The 23,521-nt window shown below is 39.8% G+C and overlaps 1 protein-coding gene across 1 annotated transcript in view; it reads right to left on the bottom strand.

The window, feature by feature from the left end:
- grin2bb (glutamate receptor, ionotropic, N-methyl D-aspartate 2B, genome duplicate b) overlaps positions 1 to 12,355 on the bottom strand; it is a 105,647-nt gene extending 93,292 nt beyond the window's left edge. Inside the window, 2 exon segments of the mRNA XM_034688991.1 lie at positions 11,423 to 12,171; positions 12,267 to 12,355. Coding sequence (XP_034544882.1) covers positions 11,423 to 11,431 — 9 coding nt within the window. The 5' untranslated portion in view covers positions 11,432 to 12,171; positions 12,267 to 12,355.
- Between the last annotated feature and the right edge of the window lie 11,166 nt (positions 12,356 to 23,521).

Here is a 23,521-nt window from a genome sequence, read left to right as displayed (position 1 = left end):
ATGTGAGCTGCAAATGAGCAATACTGTTCACACAGGCTGTGTGGCTGCTCTAACCTGTTAACATGAGCATAGACAATTAAACAAAGTGGTTACTTTGTAAGGCTTTGGCTCCACAGACAATCTGTGGTTCAAGGTTAGATGTTTGTGTTTTTTTTTCCGGTTCTATTGACTTCATCTCTAAAATCATGCTGATTCTTTTGGATGCTTCAAGGGTGTAGTATTAAGCTGAATGTGAGGTTCTGTGAGAAAAGAGAATAATAATCAGGGAAATGTAGCCTCAAGGGCATAAGGGAAAGTAACAAACAGTGTGTATCATGATAGCATGTAATGTAGGCTTTAATCTTCCAAAACAATACTTTATTGACTTTTCTGCCACCTTGCTGCTGTCTTAAAGAGAGAAAAAAAAATACCTTAAAAAAATCACTTATTGAAGAGAGTCTTGGGTGTTTCATTAAGTGCACTTTAGTCTGGTCAAGACTCTTCTGGCTGCTAATTGCACTTATAATGAGACGCTCTACAGATCTCTGCTGTCTTATTGAGGCTGCCTCAGCTCTCTAAATAACACTATATGGCCTCTTCATCAGAGGCAAATAAACTGACCGAGATGCAGAGCACACACATACACACAGCATGAGCAAAGAAAAAAAAGCAGTGGTGAGGAAGGATCCATCTATCCCCTGAAGTCTTCATTACCTCATTGAAGCCATTTATTCCTGCGAGGTTATATATGCTGCTCTGGACTTAATTTAGCAGCAAAGTGACATGTCCCTCTCGGCAGCAACACAGGGGTTCACACAGCCTCAGAGGGGGCTGGACCAACACCATTTCATTTCTACACAGAGCATGTAGAGTTAAGCCAAGGCTTAACAGTATGTCACAGGAGTCAAAGCAAGGCACTATTGGTTACTTGCCTGTTTTTTCCTCTTTTCTAAAGGACATAATAACTCACCCTGATATGTTTTTATCTGAAGCAGCCCATTCTATAAAGAGCCCCTCACAGACCTTTCTTCAGCCTCGGACAGGAATCTATTTTCAGTGGTTTCCTTCTGAAAGCTGATAATGATACTGGAGTTTCCTATCCACGTTCACAATTTTATATACTACTTCACTGCTGGCAATATCTGAGCATTCAACAGCAGCAGCTCGACGGGGGTTTTGATAGCAAGCCTATGGCCCCAAAAATTAGAATGACAAGCTGTAATGAAAGAACATCTAGTCTTTAAATATTCACTTTGGCTGTTTTGTCTTTGTCTGATTTAAGGCCTCAAACTACCTCGAGATTAGGGATGCACCGATCCGATCCTGGGATCGGATATCGATTCATAGATATTGACTCAAAAAGCTAGATCGGATATCGGTGACAAGGGGCCGATATATAGTGCCGATCCATATGGCAGATTTATTTATCTCAGCTCTATGCTTTTCTGTGTTTACAGCAGCCATGTGCGTCTCTTACGTCATCAGCAACAGTCGGTCTGTGCATTTTGCCCGGTGGAGCATGATGGAAGATAACTACAGAGGCTCTGCAGTTTAGGTACATGTCGCGCTTCTTTTGCTAACAACTCCGCCAGAAACTTGCAACATGTGCAGTGCTAATGTTTCAACGGATGGCCGTTCGCTGAAAAATATAATGGAAGTCCAAAGGAGGAAGTTTACGTCAGCTGTAGCCTACTGCAAAGAAGGAAGAAATATCCTAGAAATGGATTCAAAGTGTGAAAAACTGAGTTTTTGGATTTAATTGTTCCAGATCCTTAAAATAAAGGGATTCCACCTTCTGGTTTAGCACTTGGAACCCAGGTAGAGTTCACCATCACGTAAATAATGTTTCTGACACTGCTTTGCCAGAACCCCAGCCTACCTGAACATGTCAGCTCGTTTGTATTATTTTGTGTCGTGATTCTAATTTTGATGTGTATGTTACCGGGGCAGGGTGCCAAAGTTATATTTCCGACTGCCAACGTACAATCACAGAGCATTTTCATTTATTTTCTTACTGTTCTTTTATTCACATAAGATCACGAATGCATTGATTACAGAGCGACGTTTCATGTTAAATATAAACCTTGTCATTACGCTGTTTCTAAAGTTATGTGCAGCTGGTTTCTGTCGATGTCCTTCTGCACTATGTTAGTTTTGGATCGTTACGCAAGGCTTCGTCATGAACGTGCCTCGTTCACACGCAGCTCTCCTGTTGTGATGGCAGCATCAAGTGAAAGATTACAGAAACGCGAGTTGTGTGATTTGGACGTCTTTATAAAATGTGCTGCTGATTAATATTGTCATAATATCGCACACAGAAAAGGGAAACAGCGAGGCAGAGTAATAATGTATTCAATGATTTTAATAGCTCTCCTCCTTGCCACAGGTACACTGTACTTCTGTGGGAAACACTACATTGACATATTTTTTATTTTCTCATTTGAGGCAGTTTTTTTTATACAGAATATTTAATTCCTCTTATCCACTGCTAAGGTTTAAAGTTGAATTGTAGTATCTGTTGGTTATGAAGATTAACTCACCAACTCTGGAATAATGATACTGTCAGTTTAAAAATATTCATTTATTTTGGTTTACAAAGTCAGAAAGCCTGAAGTTGCCAAAACTATGATTCTTAGTTTTATCCTCACATTAAGGAATAGAGATTGTTAAATCAATACTGGGATAGGTTCGGTTTCGTATCGGTATCGGCAGATACCAAAGCCCAGGTATTGGTATCGGTATCGGTATTGGGACCTAATAAGTGGAGTTGGTGCATTCCTACCAAGCGGCAACCTCTGGTCTAAAAATATACGTCCAATGCAGAAGTGTTAAAAGCTGCAGTTCATCAAAGATCCGCTTGAGGCTGGCTCCGGAAGTACCGGAAGTCACATACACACGATAAAAGACGATCTTTACAGCAGAAATAAACATATTTATAGCCTGGTACAAAAGACGAGTGTAGTCTGGATAGCTCATTCTCGATGTGCTCTCACTGTGAGGGGGGTGAATTTTTTCCTAACGCGGCAATTTCGAAGATATTGAGATTACGAGTCTCCGCCTCTTTAAGTCACAAAGGCTCGACAAAAGCAATATGGCTGTCACCGCTGATTGGTCTCAAAACAGCTCTTCAGAAACAGATGGGAGACGTCTCGGATACTACATCCATATTTTATACAGTCTAGTATTCCTACTCGAGATCTTGTATTTTGGGGCCTCCTACCACCTGTAGCTGCACTGTTCGCAACCAAGCCCCTTGTTGCCAAGTCATGAATTAAATTGATTGAAATGTTACTCAAATCATATTCCTTGGCTGCACAATTATTCTAAGTAAATCTAAACGATCTTGTTACCATTAAGTCACCTCAAACCCCTCTATCTGTGGGTCACCAACCAAGAAACGACAATGGGCACGTGTATCAGACTTTATGTCCTACTAAGAGAGCATGGCTAAATTGAAAAGCAAGAAATTTAATTAATTTCAATCCATCCCTAAGCTTGAATTACAGAACACTTCTAATCAAACAGGGCCATGCAACCTGATGCACTTTTGAGGCGCTGCATATTCATAAATCTGAACTCTAAATCAGAAAGTAAATTGTTTTTCTCCTCTCCTCTCCTCTCCTCTCCTCAGTGAGCAGAGCATAAGAAGCTCCATTCTAATCTGCACCTCTGTTTACAAGGTGTGACAGGTAATGTGACTTGCTCACTTGCTAGCATAAATTATTAACATCTACCACACCTTTCTTTCTATTTATATTCCACTTTAACATTCCTCTTTCTGCACAGCGTGAGCTCTGTACCTTTGAACCAAAACAGCAGATGTTCAGTTGTGCCTTAAATAACCTTCAGCGTGTGACCCAGTGCTACTTCACGAAGGTTAAAAAAGGTGAACACATAACAACACAACTCTTCACTGTTTCCTAAATTGTAATGTTTTTTGCCCTATGTGTTTTCTTTTGGAGGTTGTTTTTCTATTACAATAAAGGAACGGAGATAATTAACAACAAATGTGATTCACAATAATAATCCATCAACATACACCTTCATAAACAAGAGCTAAAGATTGCAGTTCGTCAGTCATCCACTGGAAACCAAAGGATTCCCCATCAACACTCATGTTGCCACTTTTACCTTGTAAGAAAATGGTTAGTATCTTATTTCTTTATGCACAGGGGATGTTTTTTTTTTTTTTTTACAACTCATCTGTTTTGCAGATAATAGGACTAAGAATTCTGCATATATTTGCATAATCAGGGGCATGGCTGGTTGACTTCCAAGCAGGCACAATGTGTTTGCTAGGAAGCTTACTGCCCGCCTCAGCTCCACCTCTTAATCTGTTTCTAGGCTGACCAAAGGTAAAGTTGAGTCAGCATTTCCAATTTGGTACTTGCTAGCAATTGGCCTCAAAACCCTTCTTAAGAAACCAATGGGTGACATCACCAAGACTAAATCCATGTTTTATACATTCTGAAGTCCCTACACAGCGGCAGGTCCTTGTTCTCTGTTCTCTGTCAAGTCTGTCCGATTATTAACCAGAACCCCCTGACCGCCATCTCATTCTTCGAAACTATACAAGATTATATCTGATTTAGAGCCTTTATTTAAATGTAAGTGGATTCATTGATTCCCAATAAACCGCTTTATCTTAAGGAGGTTTCAAGCTGAAAGAAATAACGAGTCACTCTCAGGATTTGTGATCTTACGATTGCTGATCTTATGAGACTTATGACTGATTGCGTCCTCCACTTCCTACCTTTCTCATGAAATTCTTTATGGCTTTGATTCATAAGGGATTCAGTTCCAGCTCTTCAATTTGTCAGAACTATGCATCAAGATTGAGCTCAACCACAGTTATTACTTTCAGATTTAGATGCTATCTGTGAGAAATAATACATTATAATACACCACTACAACTCTGTTTGAGTGCTGTTATTAAGATCCTTGACACATGCAGGCGTAACGACGTCTTTAACTCTTCAGAAGGGCATGGCTTTTTAAATAATGAATGTAAAGCCTTTTCTGTACACTTGCCTTGTTTTGCAGCTTATAGTTTGTGCTTTAAGAACTTTGCACTGCTTAGTTTGAGTCATCCTTCTAATACCAGGTGTGACAGACAAGCAGGAACTACAGTGGGGATAATAGGCATTTCTGCTTGAAAATTGCCTTCAACCCTCATCAAGATAGTTGCAAATTTATTTTCTTATCATCCCAGCTCTTCATCCCACATGAACCTGAAATATTATTTCAAGATGCAATCGCACAGATCCAGTCCTACACAATCTCAGTAATATCAGCCCACACACTCCCCTCCACTTGGGCCTAAATGTTGCAGCAGAGTCCCAGACACATGATTACGTGTCCTCTTTTTCTCTTTCCTCACCTTCCAATTTAGCCCCCTCAGAGGTTTGCTCTACCTTTCGGCATCGCCTCCGTCTCACTGATCACCTGTTTCTCTGCTTTGTAAGAAAAATACATAAATAACTGACAACTGCAGCTCTTCCCTCCTCAGTGTATAAAGTTGTGTTGTAACTTCATGTCGCAGATGTCTGCTCTTCAAATTCATTCCTAGTCTCAATTCAGCGCTGATTAATTGATATTGCCTCTTTACTGAAGGTCTTAGGGAGGAAGGTTCATTGGAGCCGGTTAGCAAACAAAATCACTAGAGATGTCAAACAGAAGCCACCTGCTACTAGCACTCAAATATTAAAATACAGCCCATCAAAGCAGTGCCACGAAATCAGACTGTAGCATTAGAGCTTTTAGTGGTTTCCTTAGGAGATGATATGTAATTAAAAGCAATACAGTCTACTTAATTGGTAGTATAATTACTGGTTCATGGCTGTTTACATGAATGAATTAGTCGTTAATAAAATCTGAATCTGTCAAGATTTCCTATTCCTTGAGTCTGATGACATGCAGTATCATACTAAGCCACTTTCTCCTGATCCAATCAAATGTATTTGTTCCTCTTCTTCCTTCATCGTGCCCCTCTCCCTCACTGAAAATATAATCACCATCTTATCATACCCTCTTAGCAAAGCCATCTGCCTGACTTGATTCCCTGAGTCTTTATGTCTGTTTCTCAAGAACCTTTCAAAAGGACATGATCATCAAATGTTACTCTGTCTTGTTCAGATATCAAACCCTGCATCAGTTCCTCTCATCTCTGCCCGTAGATCTTGTCTGTTTTTCAATCAGAATCTTCCACCCATCTGAAAACAGTATATGAAATCAAATTCTCTGTCTCTGTCAATGAATGAGCTTCAAACGGCTTCTCTCAGGCAGCTTATGAAAAGTGACAGTTTCTGATTAAATATCTGGATGTGGCAGCTCAGACGTTTTGATCATGTTATTAGTGAACACATACAGGGTGAAATACAGATCTAATACTGCGGTGAGAAAATCTCTTATAAAGCAACAGCTACAGTTTGTACTGTGTTCAGTCTGAGCAGAGCCTGCACAAACACATATCAGAGAAAACTGTTTGAGCGCCTGCTGACTTCAGAAACAGAGAAGCTGAGCAGTTTGAGTAGAGGCGGCGTCACAGCGCTGGGCCCCCTTTTCTCTATTCTTAGCTCTTCCTCCGTCTCTCACAGTCACACATGGCTAGGTTTAGAAGAGGAGAGGTAGAATAGGCATCTTCAGTTTCCGTCTCCATGGCATTAACGCCCAGTTTCCAGTGATGTAAATACTGTCTGTTTAGACTGCAACTACCATTTTAACCTGAGGGACAATTAACAGTTAATCTGCAACCATCTGCTTGTTTTCAAGTTTACAGTGTAAGACACAAGCACAACATCTGACCTCCAGCCTGTTCTGTTTTTCTCAGTAAATTAGGCTATTCTCTTTGTCTGTGTAAAATAGAGACTCTATGAGCCGTGTTAAGTAACCACATTACCAAACCACCTGGAAAGAAGAGCACTCTGAAATGGATGCAAAAATCAAGTATTCAGGTGTGACTTGTTGCTGACTTTGTGAAATGCAAATTCCGCTCAGCTATAGTGTGACTGAATGGGGCAACATAAATTTTACATCACAGTTTAAAGTTCCCCTGAAGACACATTTTTGAGTGTGTGTAGAATACTCTGTTCACATTAATATTAAGTTAAACAAGGTTTTTCTACATAAAACAGGAAAAAAAAGAGCTTTGAGAGGGGGTTGAAGCACATTTCCTCTTTCTAATGGAGAAATCGTGGAGCAGGCTTCCTACCATGGCCAACACTGCTTGCTGTGTTTGTTAGATATTTCTTTCTATTTCCCATACCAGTGTTTTGTGGGTTTTACCACTGCCTCACCCCTTCAGTAGATGATTGGCAGGTCTTCAGTCCATAAATTCAAATGAGAGGGCACAAATTACCTGTGGTTATTGGAGGGGGATAGGGAGGCCACTTACTGAGTAAAAAAGGAGTTTATAAAATGTTTTATCGTTTGCTTAGCTTGCAGTTCATTAATCTCTATTTAAAGAATCTACATAATAATGTATGTGTTCAAAGGATAAGGGAAGTGTTCTGGTTTCTGTTTGTAGTAATTTGTAGTCTAAGGTGTATTGACCAATCACATTGCAGGCTTTGGTGTATGCAAGAAAAAACAGTGTGAGGTTATGAGGAATCTTTAGCTTAAGTTATTGCTAAACATATGCAATCTGTTACAATATAAGGGTGAAAACTTTGAATATGCTATAGACATCTCTTGTTCTCTGTACTTTGATGTCCACTCTCTTTTGCACTGCAAGTTTCAGTTTTTTTTTCTGCTGACAATGGATGACTTTTACATTTGTATAGTATCAAGCTAGCTTGCATGGTTGGTAGTCAGATTGAGATACACTTTTTGTTATACTGGTTAAAATGATCTCTATGTCCCGACGGCAATCAATACATAATGTGTTCTTAAAAAAGAGTGAAAAAAAGCCGCTATCTACAGCCGGAGTAAACCTGGGAAAACACCAAACCAAACCAGCCATCAGGAGCAAAATTATGAAACCAATCAAATCACCGCTGTTCTGCCCGCCTCCTGCACGAACATTTCATGTTTGTTTGTGTTTTTTACTTTCACTATGATAATGTTTTGGTGTTTTCTTACCGCTGAGTGAGACATGAGTTGACATAGTGCGAAACACAAACGATGCGCTGAGGACCAGTTTTGAATCAGTCACGATGGTTGCGAATCAGCTGCGCTCGAGCATGTGAGTGGGGGTGTCATTTGGGAGGAGCTCTGAGGGGAGGTGGGGGTGTTAGACGGAGTCCTGAGGAAACGTTACATTCAAATTCATGCTAGTTTTCCGTGACTACCAACCCTAGCTTTAAGGAGACATCCAGGAGAGGAAGGTGTCAACACTCCTCTAGTAAAAACAAATGTGAATAGATGAAAGTCAGTTTCAAGTTTCAAGTGGAGGAAATTTTTAAAAAGACTGTATTTTGTGGTGTCATTGAACAACATTGCTCACACTGGTGAGAAAATGCTTCTGTATATATTAAATGATGGACAAATAATGGAAATCTCTCTATAACTTAAAAAGACACCATCAAATCTTTATATGCAAGAGCTAAAGTCTTCATAAAGGTAAGATGTACTGCGTGCCTGTCACATTAAGCTCTAGTTAAGTGCTTCAAGGATACATGTAAATATCTCTGACAGTCTTTGCAGCGATGGTTGCTATGTGCATCACAGAAGAGCTGACACACACACACGTCAATCTAATATCAACGATTTATGCAGAGAGCCGATTTGTTCATCCACCTCCTGTTGAGAGGCAGGTTTGAAAACAGAAATAACGTGGATCATATTTAACAAGTTGTTTTTACAAAGTAATGGCCAAGTGAACCACCCCTGTGCCCTACACCTACATGCAGTCCAGAGAAGCAGGTTTCAGCCTTTAGAGTGAGTGAGATTTAGTTTTGAAAGTTGGCAACTGAGTAAAAATGTATCCTTCTTTTTTTTTTAGCCTGTGCTGCAAGAATCGCTACTTGAACAAATCTGAAAATGCAAGATGATGGCGGTACTTCTGAGGCATTATGTGAATACTTTGCTCCTCTCTCCATTCTTCTGTGTGCGGCTCTGAGTAAACAATAAACACCAGGCTGCTCAGCACCTGTAATCCATCAACGACTCAATCAACATTTGTAAAGCTGCTCACATGAGGCACGTATCCAAAACTGACTGAGCCTGCTGTCTGCAAGTCCCAGCATCAACTTCTTGATGCCCATATATTCACAGCACTTCACAGTCTCCACTTTGTTCATGGTCCACTGATCAAAACAGGGGCCATACTGCCCGCCTGACAAGAGAGCTAACACTCTGATCCAGTAATCCCCCTCTACCGAACCCACTCTTCAAATACATGCAGCATCACGGCGCTGCAACAACACACTTCTCCTTGGCCTTGTTGCTTATACACTCAGAAGTACATCTGTCTACAAAGCTGCCTCTTTCATACACTGTCCATGACGCCCCCTCTGCATTTACCGCCTGCGCCTGGATCTCTGCCTGTCTGTCTTTTCCCCCGTCTGCCACGCCTCAACCCGAAGCCTGCTCCCTCAGCACGCCTTTTTACAGAGAAGAAATCTACCCTAGGAACACAGTTCACATGCAGCCATTTCAAGCCTGCAGTGTCAGCCAATAGGCAACTGTTGAGACAGAAGATGAAGTTTTGATTGAAATATTGTGGCGAGGGATTTGGGGAGCTGCAGAGCGCAGAGTCTGTGCAGCATATGTGTGTGAGGGGAAGAATATGGTCGGTGTGTGACAGTGCTGAAGCTGTAGTGTTGTGAGGGAGGGACGTAACTAGCTGTCACACACCTCCTCTTAGTCACACTTCAACAAGGAGTTGCATCATAATTAGATCGCTCCATCAGGTCGTGAGTCAGTGGATGCAAATGTGGTGAGCATTAACTAGTCTCTCACAAAGCTGAAAACAATCCAGCCAAGAATCTAATCCTCAATGCCACCAAGAGATCAAATCTGGACTAACTCCACTGAAAGCAGAATGCAGGATTTTGCACATTTTCTGTTGCAAAATTTTTTCCCACACATTCAATGACAGTGAAGTTTGAATATGCATTTCTTTTGGCCTAAAGGACCTTTCTGTGCTCATGAACTTCATGTTTGATTCTCCTTTTTTAAGCTGGCTCTATTTTATCTTCACTCTTGTACACCTTGTCACACTACCTCTTCAGACAAGTCTCCCCATTATCTTTACACGCCCCTCCAACTTTTAAATGGGCCTTTTATCTGTCCAACTCCTGAGCGGCTGCTCAAAGGAGCACGAGCTCAGCAATAAAATAGGCTTTGGCTTCCCCACTCTCATGTTTTATACGGTTACTATTGTCTCGACCTGTTTTCCCTTGTGAAGCGGCACAACGCAGGGTTTTTGATGGGCTTATTGAAGCTGCTGCCTTGTTATCCCTTATCTCAACACCGGCCTCCCTCACAAAAGCAGAGGAACAATGTGTGACCAAAAAAAGGACAATTTGTCTTGAGCGCTACATTTTTTTCCCTCTCATCCTTCTCATATCTTCATTCTTGCTAGCAAATGAAAACAAATCAGGAATGGCTATAGACTTCTGCATGTATAAACAAATGTTAGTGCAAATGCTGCACTGTGTTGTACAAACTATTTACAAAAGCTTTAAATATGGCGGCATCCAAGACGGCTGCGGCTGCTCTGGCTCCCCCGATCTTGAATAAGTCAATGTTAAATAATTCACGTACTGATTCTTAAAGATTTCTCTTCTGCTGGGAGACAGTATATCACTGTAAAGTGATGTGCAGGATCATTGTCACAGGATTGTACAGCCCAGTGAACTCTTCATGAGATCAAGCACAGTGATCCCCCAATTTAACTATGAGACAAATCCTTCAGGCTATTATCTCAAGAGGCACCAGATGGTCATCACAAACTGCACAATGCTGTGTTATCTAATATCAAACGGGAAACATCTGTGGATTAGTTTACATCCATTATTTCTACCTCTGATATTCATCATGAAGATACCCCGAATGACGTCAATTGATGTGCTTACGTTAACCAATTAAGGACATTCACATTCAAAGGATAGGGCAGTTTTGGTAGTAACTTAAACAGTGAATGATGTTAAATGGTGGGTTACAGCTTTAAATTCAGCTGTGGCGACTTCATGAAAAGTAAAAAATTCTTCAAAGTGTTACTTTAGTAAAATATCTTGAAGCTGATTGGACAAAACTAGAAATGCTAATCTCATCAACTTGGACTCTAGACATCTATGAAAGGCATTTTCAAATATTTGCTGGCATTTTAAACATCATATGACTGATTATTTAACTAAAAAAAGTAGTCTCAAGTTGGAACCACATTTTTTAAGCTGAGTTAATGTCAGCAAATAATCACGATGAGGGTTTTTCAGAGGAAAGCTCTTGTCAATTCTCCCAGACACACAAACACAACTTGTTTACTTTCTCACTGGCCTACCTTGAACATTGCCAGCCCGGATCTCCTCTCTGCTCTTCAGAACTGGCATGATGGAGTGATCTGGGATTCGACTCCTCCTCTCATAGCCTCGGATGAAGGGATGGTAGACAGATGAAGTCGCACTGAGAAGACTAGAGTGGGGTCTTGCAGCAGAGAGAGGGTGAGCGTACTTTTGGGTTGAGTGGGATGAAGGTGGGCGTTGCTCGAGCCTTGATACGACCACTGATTTAAAGTCTTAGAAAAGGTACAAAATCAGTCATTCAGATTCTCAAAGTGAATCATGAAGACAAAGTTTTTGGTGAGGGCTGTGGATTGCTTAAAAAATAATCTGAGGCCAAAAAGGATTAATCTGGTAAAATGATGACTGAGATTGAGTTAGAGGAATTTAAAAAAGTTGAGCATCAACTCAGAATGTAAGCGAGCATGTCGAATTACCAAAAGAAACTAAAAGATGACAGGCGGGTGATAAGGGAGAGTCTTTCATTTGTCTTTTTCCATCCTCTCCTCTTTCCTCTTCTTCCTCCAACGCTTGCACGTTGAGGTCCCCTCCCAGAAGTCTGCAAGTGTGTGAATTCAGTTGCCGTGGAGATAAGGATGAGCAGCAGTGTATGTGTGTGTGTCTACACACTCCTTTTCTTCCCTCCCTGCCTTCTTCTTCTTCTGCGTTCTCTCACTCCTCCCTTTGGCTTGCTTTAGCCGGTCATGATCATGAGTTTGCTGGCCCGCTCTGCGCACTCCTCTTCCTCAGTCTGCGGGAAAAGAAGCGAAAAACAAAGTCAGATGGCCGAGTGCGGCTGTGGATGGATGTGTTGTTGGTGAAGGCTGAGAGCCAGTGTGTACACACGAGTCAACTGCCTCAGAGGTCAAGGCTTAACTCAGTCAAGCCGCTGTGTCTACATGCCCCCTTTCACTGCAATCTGAATGTGCTAGAAGTTGTTGCCTAGTAATAAAAGTGTGCTACTTCCCTCTTAGGAGCTGCTTACATCACCTTTGTTTGATGTTCAATTTCATCCAGTGTTTCTCAAACTATGGTTCCTGTCTCTAAAGGGGCCACAGAGCACTGATTTGTGGGTCGTAACGACATCCTGATGGGTAATTTAGTTTGAGCAATACAAATGTAGCTAATCTGTGAAAGCTGTGGATGAGATTTCTAAGATTATAACAATTTAGTTAATGATTTCAAAAGGTTTCCCATGTGACAGCATATTTATTTGTGTATTTAATTATTTGTTTTTACCTAAATGGATAGTCAAGCTGGGTGAAAAGGGTTAACACTGAAAAACAAACAGTAACATTCTTTGAAATATTAAAATCAAATCTAGGATGAATAATACTTTGGTTGTATAATGATGGACTTAAGACTTGAAGAATCAAGGGATTTCACAGTTTCACAGAGGAAAACTTCCAGACTTTATCCTTATCTTAGAGTTGCACTTTATCTTTCTATTAGGAGCAATTTGTTGTTAAATCCATCTACAGAAAGCTAATCAGTATCTGTTTAGATAATTGATCACTTCAGTATTCTATTCTTGAAAGATACCAAAATACTTCAAAGCAGATTGATCATTTAGACTTCTTCAAAGTCGACTGTTCATTGAAAAAACTATTTTAAATGCCATCTTGACCTTTCTGTTACTGTAATGGATGTCTCTCTCTCTCTGATATTTTTAATTGAATAATGTATGCTCAGTCTTGCGAGTTGAAAGGTGTCGTTTGAACAGGCGTATACTCACAGGAATATATCTGTCACAGGATATATTTGTGTTTTTCTGAGGATTTCAAAGAGGTCGGTGTGTAGACATACAAGATTGAGCTTCAGTAAAATTGTGTGGGGATATCTGCATGTGGACAGTTTTAATCTTGTCTGGCAGGGTAATGAATTATTCATTCAACAATTTTTTTATTACAAAAATCCATCTTTCTCTCTGAATCCTTCAAAGTAAAATGATCTCTCACTTTCAGAATAACATTAAAATGAAACAGATAGTTTGACTCATGCGGGATTGTGCAGTATATTCTTCTTTTTTTTTTAAATCAACAGGTTTTTAAATTTTTGAGTTATGTTATTCTGTGTGAGTTGCTCCAGAAAGTCAATTTCCAGAAGTAAAGATTTTGATGCAAATGTGTATACTACTTTACTTTGTGTCAAGATCCAAATCAAAGCACTTGTTTTCTAGATTTCACAAACAGGCATTTTCTGTTCAGCTTACATTTTCTCCCTGATGAGTACAACTTCAGAATTCACTCTATGTACGACAACATTTAAATTCAGTATATGTTACTGTCCAGCAGTTTAAGATCTCAAAAACTGTAACAGTTGTAACGACTTCTCTTTAAAACATAAATCCTTCATTAACCTGAACCCACGAGGTGAGCATGTCTATTTTAGCCTTTAAATTGAAACCACTGTGTGCTCACAGTGTATCAGCGGCCCACCACTCTTAAGGAAGAAGTTCTGAATCATTTAGACTGTTTGGGCTTTAAGGCACTTGGTTAAAATCTACTTGAAACTTTGAGAGCAGTGGCCCGTACTTTCACTCTGTTAATGGAGGAACAACTTAATGGAGTTAATGGAGAATTTTTAAGAAGGAAAAGCGGCCACCAAAGCACCTAATTTTTTCATTTGTGGTGTCTAGTATCTTTAAACACTAGGGATGCTACCATTCTCAATGTAATATTGACCCCATTGGCAGCATCCACGATCTAATATGCGTATGTGGATTTAAGAATTTTAGGTTTTGCGTATAACTAGCTCCCATGGCTCCAATTTTTCTCTCCGTATTAGCTCTGTTTGTGTGTACTAGTTAGTCAACGCGCTGAAATCAGGAAAATCCTCCTTGTGAGTAAATGTCCAATCACAATGAGCTGTTGTTGGGGGAAAGTTACTCTAGCACGGCGAGCGGTTAGGTCTGGCAGCAATATGAGAAAGCATCACCAGGTTTCAAATCTGTAGTGCGGTAAACTGTAAAAAAAATAAGACTGTCTGCAAACATTGTTTTCCATGTGTCGTCTACTCAAATGGCTACGCATGTGCAGTCTTGTTGGAAGTGTTTATATCACTCAGCAATATCTGGTGCCAGAATCACCAATCACCTTTTACCATAAATATCACGAGGGTTTAGAGAGACACTAAAACACAAAAAGAGTGGTAGTTGGGGTTCATTGCCAAGGATTTTTAAGCTGTTTTTGGTGGTTGGAGGTGTTGGTTTTTATCACCTTGTGAAGCGCTAGATCCACGTTACAAAGAACCCTCTTGCGCACTGTTCTGCACCAGTAGTAAGTAAATCCTTACCTCTATGAAACGACACATAGGTATTAAAAACAAACTTGCTAAAGCACAGAGCCTTGCTATCACCACAGAAAGTTGGACCTCAGGGTCAAGAGAGTTGGGTCACTGTGACGGCTCCCTATGTGGGATTTGAAAATGAAGAGCACAGTCCTGTGTATCAAAGTCATACTAGAGTTATAATGCGTGTTTACATGGAAGTTAGAGAAGCCAAACATGTTACTCCCAGTAACCATAGATAATGCTTTCTTTAGTAAAGTAATAAAATAGATACTTTTGGAATAAAAAAAAAACAACAACTTTTTTTTCTCCTTGTGTTATTCCTGTAAAACTCACCTAAGAATGGCATACCAAAAAAACACTGATGGCTCAGCTGTCAGAACAGAGCTGAGTTGAACACTGCGAGGTACTTACTGAACTTTTGGCTAACTGTATTATTGCATGTCTTTCAAACACTTGGTGACATCAGAACATCTTGAAGTTAATTTTAGTTTTAGAGTCAGATCTTGACACACGAGATTTTAGCACAGGCTTAAGATAAATAAGAAACTACTCTGATTGAAATCTTCTTTCAATGCACAAGTGCTTAAAGAACTTCATTTTATGTGTACATCTTTAATATTTTGTCCTTTCTGCCATGGTTCTAATTATTTTTCTTGTAACTTGATTGATAACTTATATTCTTAGTCATGGAACTCCAACACAGCATTAAATTACTTGGTAAATATGTAATGCATTTTGAGATACACAGCATAGTGTACAGTTTACTCAATACGGTCATGCTGGAGAGCTTGTTACTGTGAAGATGGTGTATAAGGCGCATTAGATCTTTGATATGTTTTCAGAGATCTCTTGCATTTCCATCGAGTCGGAATAAACAAGAAATGCCATGAGAGTGGAGGAGGGTGGAGGGTAGTAGCAAAGCATTGGTTGACAAACCTTAACCAACTAAAATGCACAAAAAGGAGAGGGAGAGGACTAAAGTGCATCTGAATGCATGCAGCTGCACACTGCACTTGACTCATTGAGAGAGTCAACTGATGTAAGCTGATGGTGAGACTAAACTTCATTCACTTTAGGCTGGTGTCGGTTATACAACAGAAACACTCCTTGCCATGAGAAATCTCTCTTGCTCAAATTCACCACATTGAGAGGTTGCTATGTGCAAAATTCTTAGAGACACAGAAACAAATATAGAGTAAATGGATAACGATCAAAGGCATGGCCTGATAAACAATCAATTAGTCTCAGCAGGGTGAAGGAAAGGCTGAACAGCATAAGCAAATGGGGAGGAAATTTTAAAAATACCCTTCACAGAGAACCTGCAGATGAAAGTTCATGCTGAATACATCTCCATCAAGACCATGCAGACACTCAAATGCACAGCACATGCACATATAAAGTGCACACACACGGTTCATGCATGTGCATACACTCAAGTTGCGAGGAGGAAGTGGGTGCTTTATCAATTCACTACTCACCTAATTAACTCTTTTCTGTAACACATAATTTATAGACTGTAGTGGAGATGTTTTACAGAGGAGCAGAGTTGAGACACAAAAGCAAAGACAGAGCAGAACGGGTGGTCCTTCATATTCCTTCACGGTGACATCCCGCTCTCAGAACAATCAAGAAAGAGGAATGTATAAAGCCACTTTGTCAGTTCGTAAGACAGAGGGACAAAGCAGGCTAAAGTGGTTTGTATGTGGGCCTATATGCCACTGGGTGTAGTGTTTCACCTTAAAGCTGAGTGCAAAGTCTATTTCAGGCAGACGTCCATGAATAGATAGACTAAAAACTTACAGTCTAGCAGTGTTAACGCCGTAAAGCAGTGCTCACAAAAAGGTGTGGCCGAGAAAAGTGAAGACAAGCATCAAACACAGCGTTAAGATAGAAGGAGAATGTGACTGGAGAAGAAAGGGGAAATGATGGGATGAGGTCTTAAGTTCTGTCTTTCAGTCTGTCTATCTGCAACCTGCACACTGTCTATAACACCTCAAATCCACTGCAAAGCATTACTCTCTTAATCCACTGTTTAACATCCAACTACAGCCAATAGGTCTCTCTTTCCTGATTGAGGATGAAAATGAAGACGAGTGAAGGGGGAGAAGGGATGAAGAATGGCCAGAAATAATGGATGAAAACCAAAATCAAGGGAAAACTGAAACACACAGAAAACAGGGGTTCAAATGTAACAGTATATGTGTGATAAGTGTGTGTGGATTTGGGTTTTGGGGTTGTATGTTGGTGTGTTGGGAGGGTTGTATGAGGAGGGGCAGAGAGGCTGTAAAAGAAGTAATGGCTGCTGATGGACTAGCAGAACCAGAGTGAGCAATAAATCAAGCATGAAATGGGAAACACTCTTAATGACTTGGCCATTGGATCCAAACTTTGATTGCAACTTAGTAAAGAATATAAAAATAATTTAATTTAATGTAGAAAAACATATACCCAACTTTACTGATCAAAATAAAAATTAAATTGACTCCAAAGTTGCCTAGAAATGTGTTTATTTTTCCTTTAACCTAATTTCTCTTTCTTTCTTTGTGTGGAACAATTTGATCTTTATGAAGTGGAAAAGGGGTTCATGACGTGGACAGCAAAAAAGGTTTCTCAAAGACAACAATCAAAAATGGGTGGACTTGATGAGGAGAACAGATGAGCAGGAGGGTGCGAAAACCGTGCGAGACCAGACCAATATCGAATCACTGTACATCATTATTTTAGGCATAGTTTAGTGTGCGAGTGCATGTGTGTGTTAATGTGTGTTTTATGTATACGTAAAGCACACACAATACACACAGACAGACAGAGAGACAGACACTAAACGATAGTTAACCTACCTAGAGTAACATTTAAGAATCCCGCAAGAGTGTGATGCAAAGAAAATGGGTGTGGAGGGACCAAAAAGAGAAGGAAAAGGGGGAAAAAAAGTCATTCATGAGGAGTTTTTTAGTTGTCTTTGAAGAAAATTCATCCAAGTTCATATCACATCAGACTTTAGGAACAGAAAAAAAAGGCGTTAGGGTGGGGAATAATGAACCGATGACAGCGGTTTGCAGGGACTGACAGGTATACGAGTTGATGAAAGGGATGGAAGAGTGGAGAGGAGGAAAGAAAGGACAAAAATTAAAACGAAACTCCCTACTTTCCCTCTCCTCTCACTCATAGATAGAGAAAATTATACACCAGGTAGATGGAGAAATAAATGAGGAGGCAGATGACAGAGAGAGAGACTATATGAAAAGATGAAGCACCTCCCAGCACCGCGATGAGGAATAAGAAAATATAAAACGAAAGAAAAAATTGAATACTCCAAAGCCTTCCGTTTTGCTCTGTTTAGTGATGCAGGGGAATCAGGGGGGGCTGTCAGTTATATCCCCCCTCTCCCTGCAACTGGTCAGTCTTCTCTTATCTTCTGTCCTCCTCAAAGCAGGATGCTCCTTGCTTTCCTTCAGATGAGCTGAAACCCTTTGCCAACACAGCTGTTGGACATGGCACTCAGGCTGGCTGCATGCTGGGGTGCTGCTACCCAGAGATACACAGAGTGGAGCCGAAAACACACCTCTGGCTGGCACCGCGCACAGCACACAACTCAAACTGCACTCACTTGCTCTCCTCTTCCAGAGAGAGAGAGAGAGGGAGAGGGAGGGAGAGAGAGAGAAAGAGGGAGATGTGGAGGTGGGTCCCTCTAAAGGATTGTGAATTAGAAAGATGCTACAGTAAAGAAGGGCTGCTGCAACAATTGTCAGGAAAATTGCTTCAATAAAGAAAGCAATGGCTCCCCCTGTTGTTCCCCTTTTCACAGAGATTCAAATAAAATCATGAAGTAGGAGGTACATTTGGAGATCATTTAGTTAGCGACACCCTATTTTTATGTGACAGGACATATTTGAAAACCATTTAATTTCCTATGCAAACATTTTGATACCAACTTACTGAATATCCAACTGTTGTGTTTCGTACAGTTGGCATCTGTGTAAAATGACTATTCTTTATTTTATAAGCCTTTCAGTGGATAAGTTAAAATTTTCCTTGTCACTTATCTGGACTAGGTTTTCCAACTTTTCCAGTACCAAATAAGGGATAATGTATTTTGTTTGGCGCTCAGTGGCACATGTTTGATGAGTGAATGTAGTGTATAAGTAAGAAAATCTGCATTTTGTTGTAGTTTGTGTTAAATGTGGACCCTCTTGTAGTGATCTCACTCCCGAATGCAGGGTGGGTATTTAACACAAACACTTATTGATAATATATTAAGCCAAGACATATTTGAGCTGTAGAATAACAAATTACTACAATAAATAATAATAAAACACTTATCTTCTACAATGGTTGGCTAAAATCACTGAGTTTTTCTCTTCTCTGTAATAGATGCCAATCCTCAATAGGTAATTTAACACACTCAATCTGGTGATGTAGTAAACTATCAATGTATTGGAAAAACATCTTTTGTTGTTTGTCTAAGGCATTTGGAAAATGTTGGAAACCTGACCCACTGGTGGCCATCCTTGCATCTGCAAGCTCCTTATCTTTTGCTAATAAGTATGAAAAGAAAGCTGTTTTGTTTGGAATGGTGGTTGCAGCAAAACTAATACTAAGAGTGTGGAAGATGGTTACAATGTTACAATGTTACAATTGCATTTAGCAGACGCTCTGATCCAAAGTGACATACATATGGTGTGCCCACCTTTGATCTGTGACTAGGAGAAATAGCGAACACTCTGCATCTTGAGAGACTGAGATTCCACAACAAAGACAGGGGAAGTGTGTTCAATAAGATTTGGGACCCTTTGCTAAATTTTCTTCGTGGCAAAGATTAATATTCTGTCTTAACTGCACCATCCTGCTGTGAGTGTGTGCCTTTGTTTTTTCTTTTTTTTTCCTCCTAATAAGAACTGCTTAAGATAAGGGTTTGATGCGTTAAAAGGCTGCTATTGTAATAGAAATGGTGGGGGTAGGCTTTTATTTATTTTTTTTGCTATTTTTTGTTAAAGCTGCTGTGAGGAAATTTCGGTTGGTATCAATTCTGGCACCCCCTTGTGGACAACATGATACTTATCTATTATCCTGTACATGCAAAATTTGAATCTTCAGACAATAACCTTGTCCTGTTGTGTTTAACATACAATGTATCACACGGTGTGATAATTTGCCATGGGGTGTTTCTAAAGTGAGATGTCAATCATCTGATCTGACACCTACCCCCTCAAAGCGGTGTCAGACATTAAAATGACAACAGAGAAGCTATCAGTGTATTTGTGGATGGTCTTGTTTGCTTTTGATGGTCATAAAGAGGCATCAGTATCAGTTTCAGTCTGTTTCTTAACCACTTAAAAACTCCTCATAGTGCTTTTAAGTCTGTATTTTCTATGTTTATAAAAGCTATACATATATTTTCAACAAACAAATAAATAACTGAGTACACTTACCAGAATATAGACAAGATAAATAGTCACAGTTGCAAATGTCTACTTTGCAAGTAAAACATTATCAGTCTTTGCAAAATGTGTTACACAGTTGACAAAGTAGTCAAATTTTCCAAAACCCTGACCAGCTACAACATTTCAATGCTGCGTGGCTAATACAAAAGACATATTTTGTGCCATATCATCTCCATATTTGTGTAGAGTTGTTTTTTTCTTTTTTAGTAAAAAAAACTTTTTGCAAGCGTGATAAGATACAATGAGTGGGTTATCAAAGCAAAAAGTGAAACTTCACAGGCTAAGTCAATAAGCAAATTTGCATTCACAACCTGCTTGCTATTACTGATCTTGAATTAACGATAGTGTCTGACAGCTGCCTGTATCACCACTGAAACAAAGTGCTTACTTTAATGTCTACATTGAGCAGATGTCCACCTCAAGGTTGTTCATTACACAAAATGTATGGCTATTTTCATCGAAAATCAACAACATGCTGGTTTTGTTAAGCTAGCTAGAGTTAGGTTACTAGCAAGCTAGATGAGTTCATTCATGCTCAATGTTGAGCTAGCTACGTTTTACGAATTAAACAGTCTATAGAAGTCACATGAGACGGGTACAGATATATAGTGATGTTAGAGATGTGCCAAAGCTTCGAAGCGTGTGGCGAGTATTTGAGGGGGCGTTTCCACGAAGAGCGTATCGAGGCTTGCTTCATTGAGGGGAGGGGCCGAAAATGATGATGTTCGAAGCCTCGCAAGCCGCCTGTACCACGTGACTGATTCAGGAACCGGTTTGCGGGTTTGGTGCGCGATTCGAAATATAAAGGGCAGCGCACAGTCACAACCTTATCCCCAATTTGTTTCCACTTTCCCTTTTGACCCGGCCATTGTATCATAAAGAGAGACATCATATTAAGAAGTTCATTATTTATGTGTTGGCATCACAAACATCATTCACTTATTCAATTCAAAGCTTCACACACTAAAGGGATGGTGTCATTATAATCACTGCGCTTATTTTACATTTATTGTCCACTTGATGCTGCAGTAGAGCAAATGGAGCACCATGAAGCTTCGGCTCATGAGTTAACCAATTGGATGGAAAGCCTCAATGCTTCAAGAAGCTTCATCTCGCCATCACTACAAATATAACCAACCATGTTTCAAAAAGTCCTTTTGAGGCAGTGGTCCTTTTGGAAACTCATCTCAGTTCAATTTTCCATTTAACAGATCACAAACTGATAAATGCTGCGTGTTTGTTCTGTTTACCTGTTGACAAAGTGCGGGCAGGGACAGTGAACGCACCCTTAACAGGTGAATACAAGGGAGAAGTTCCCTCGGTTGAAGGTGAGGCTTTCACCAGTGTGACTGCCCCCTGGTGGCTGGCTGCAGTATAGGTCAAAAAATCTGTCTCATTTGAATGGGGGAGCAGTCAAACTTTAAAAAATAAATACACAACGTACGAATGTTTCTTACATCTGTATGCTGTGGTGATATGTAGTTAGTATTTGACTGTTTTGTGTTCAAGGCCTCTTTTCTGAAAAGTCTCTTTTTCGTTAGTTATTAGAGGTTAAAAAACAGGGTTTTACTTCCGGGTTTCCTTTGATTCACAGCCGCTGTAGAGGGAAACTTCAAAGGACACACAGCGTCTTATGACGCTACGCTGTAGGGCGGAGCTCGTTACAGTGGCTTCGCAGGCTCTGGCTGCACAATGGCTGCGCCCAGGAGCAGGATTTTTTGGCTTCAGAACCGTACAACGGGAAGAGGCAGAGCAACGCTGTCCATTTTTATTTACAGTCTATGGGTGAAAACCATTCGTCATGTGTCTGTGGAGAATAATGTAACACTTTACTTTTCATGTCAAAATAATCCCAAATTGTGTTTTTCACACAAATCTCCGTTTCCTACGTTCCCTCCACAAGGGCGCCATAACAAGTTTTTCATCAGATTGTATCCACTGAAAGAGCACGCCAAAGGGAGTGCCATTTTCTTAATTTGAAGAGCACCCAATGGTGCGCTGGTTTACAGTTTCTTCTTCATTCCCCAGGATTAGGTTGGTTATCACATTCTCCAGGGGGTTCTCTGAAGACGGCTGTAATGGGCAAACCAAAAAGCTTTTCTTCACTGGTAATAGTCAGCTGGGGAAGCTCTCCAAGACCAAAAAAATTAGAGAAGTAAAAATTTGCAGAATAATTTCGTATTGCAGATTTTTGCTAACTGTAGATACTGTATATGTGTTTCTATCAGCAGTTTACAATAACTTACAAAAAAATGCATGTACAGAAACCTACCCACTATTAAGTTTGTTCTCTGTAGAGAAAAGTGTCAGACTTTACAGCCCCCCTCCCCAAAAGAAAAAACTAAAAAAATATATATATAACATATCAAACTGAGCATCAGCCTATAAATACAAAATGAACCAACAGCTCCCCTCACTGGTGATTGAAAGCGATTGGCAGTTCAACTGTAATGTATTATTCACTGTCTGGTTTGTTGATTATTGCGGAAAGGCTGAGAGAAAACAAATCTCTGCAGATGTGTCAGTCCAGCACTGAATAAGCTCTTGTTTGTCCTTGGCTGACAGTAATTGTTTGAACCAGGTGCGATTTTATGATATTATTTTTAGGGGTGTTCAGCCCCTAACAAGATTGGAATATGGAGAGTTCTAGGTATTGGAAGCTACCATGAAACCCCTCATTCACTGAACATTTATTTTCCTACATATGAGATTTCTATTCACAATGATTCCAAATAACTTGTGTTTTGCACCACAAAATATTTAAGAAAATGAAAGATAGAATGTGCTGCTTTTGAAAGATATTGAATTTGTACAAGTACTATCATTATCATGGGTATGAATATTATTTTTACTGGAAAGAAGAGGTTGAGTGTCCACATAAAAGATCAGTTATTGTGATAAAGTATTTATCCATATTACGATCATTCTGTAATTTTTGCTGATTCAAAGTAATACCTTTTCATATGTAAGTTATGGAAAATGATCTGTCATGAAATTATGAAAAATGTATGTTATCTTTTTTTCTTACCCAAAATAGCCAACCATTTGTATTTTTAAACCTCTGGTTTAATTCTTCAGTCAGGCCTTTAGCGAACTCAGTTTGAAAAGTATGGACCACAAAGGCCTCTCTCTAAAGGATAGATTTGTCTTTGTTTCCACTTGGTGAAATGACTGCTGGGTTGTTTTCTATGATGTATTATTGCCCTATGCATACAAGCTGTGATATCTACAGCCTTTAAGGCATTTTTACACTTCTATGAATACTGGTTGTGGAAACATGTTTGTCTATGTATGTTAATTATTTGTGTATGCATTGAATATTGACTTATTGAAAAGGTGATGTACTTTTAAAATGTATTATGGAATTTG

The sequence above is a fragment of the Notolabrus celidotus genome, chromosome 7 (assembly GCF_009762535.1).
Source record: "Notolabrus celidotus isolate fNotCel1 chromosome 7, fNotCel1.pri, whole genome shotgun sequence".
Taxonomy (NCBI): domain Eukaryota; kingdom Metazoa; phylum Chordata; class Actinopteri; order Labriformes; family Labridae; genus Notolabrus; species Notolabrus celidotus.
Note: the sequence above shows the minus strand (reverse complement) of the source record. Positions and strands in the feature narration are given on the sequence as shown.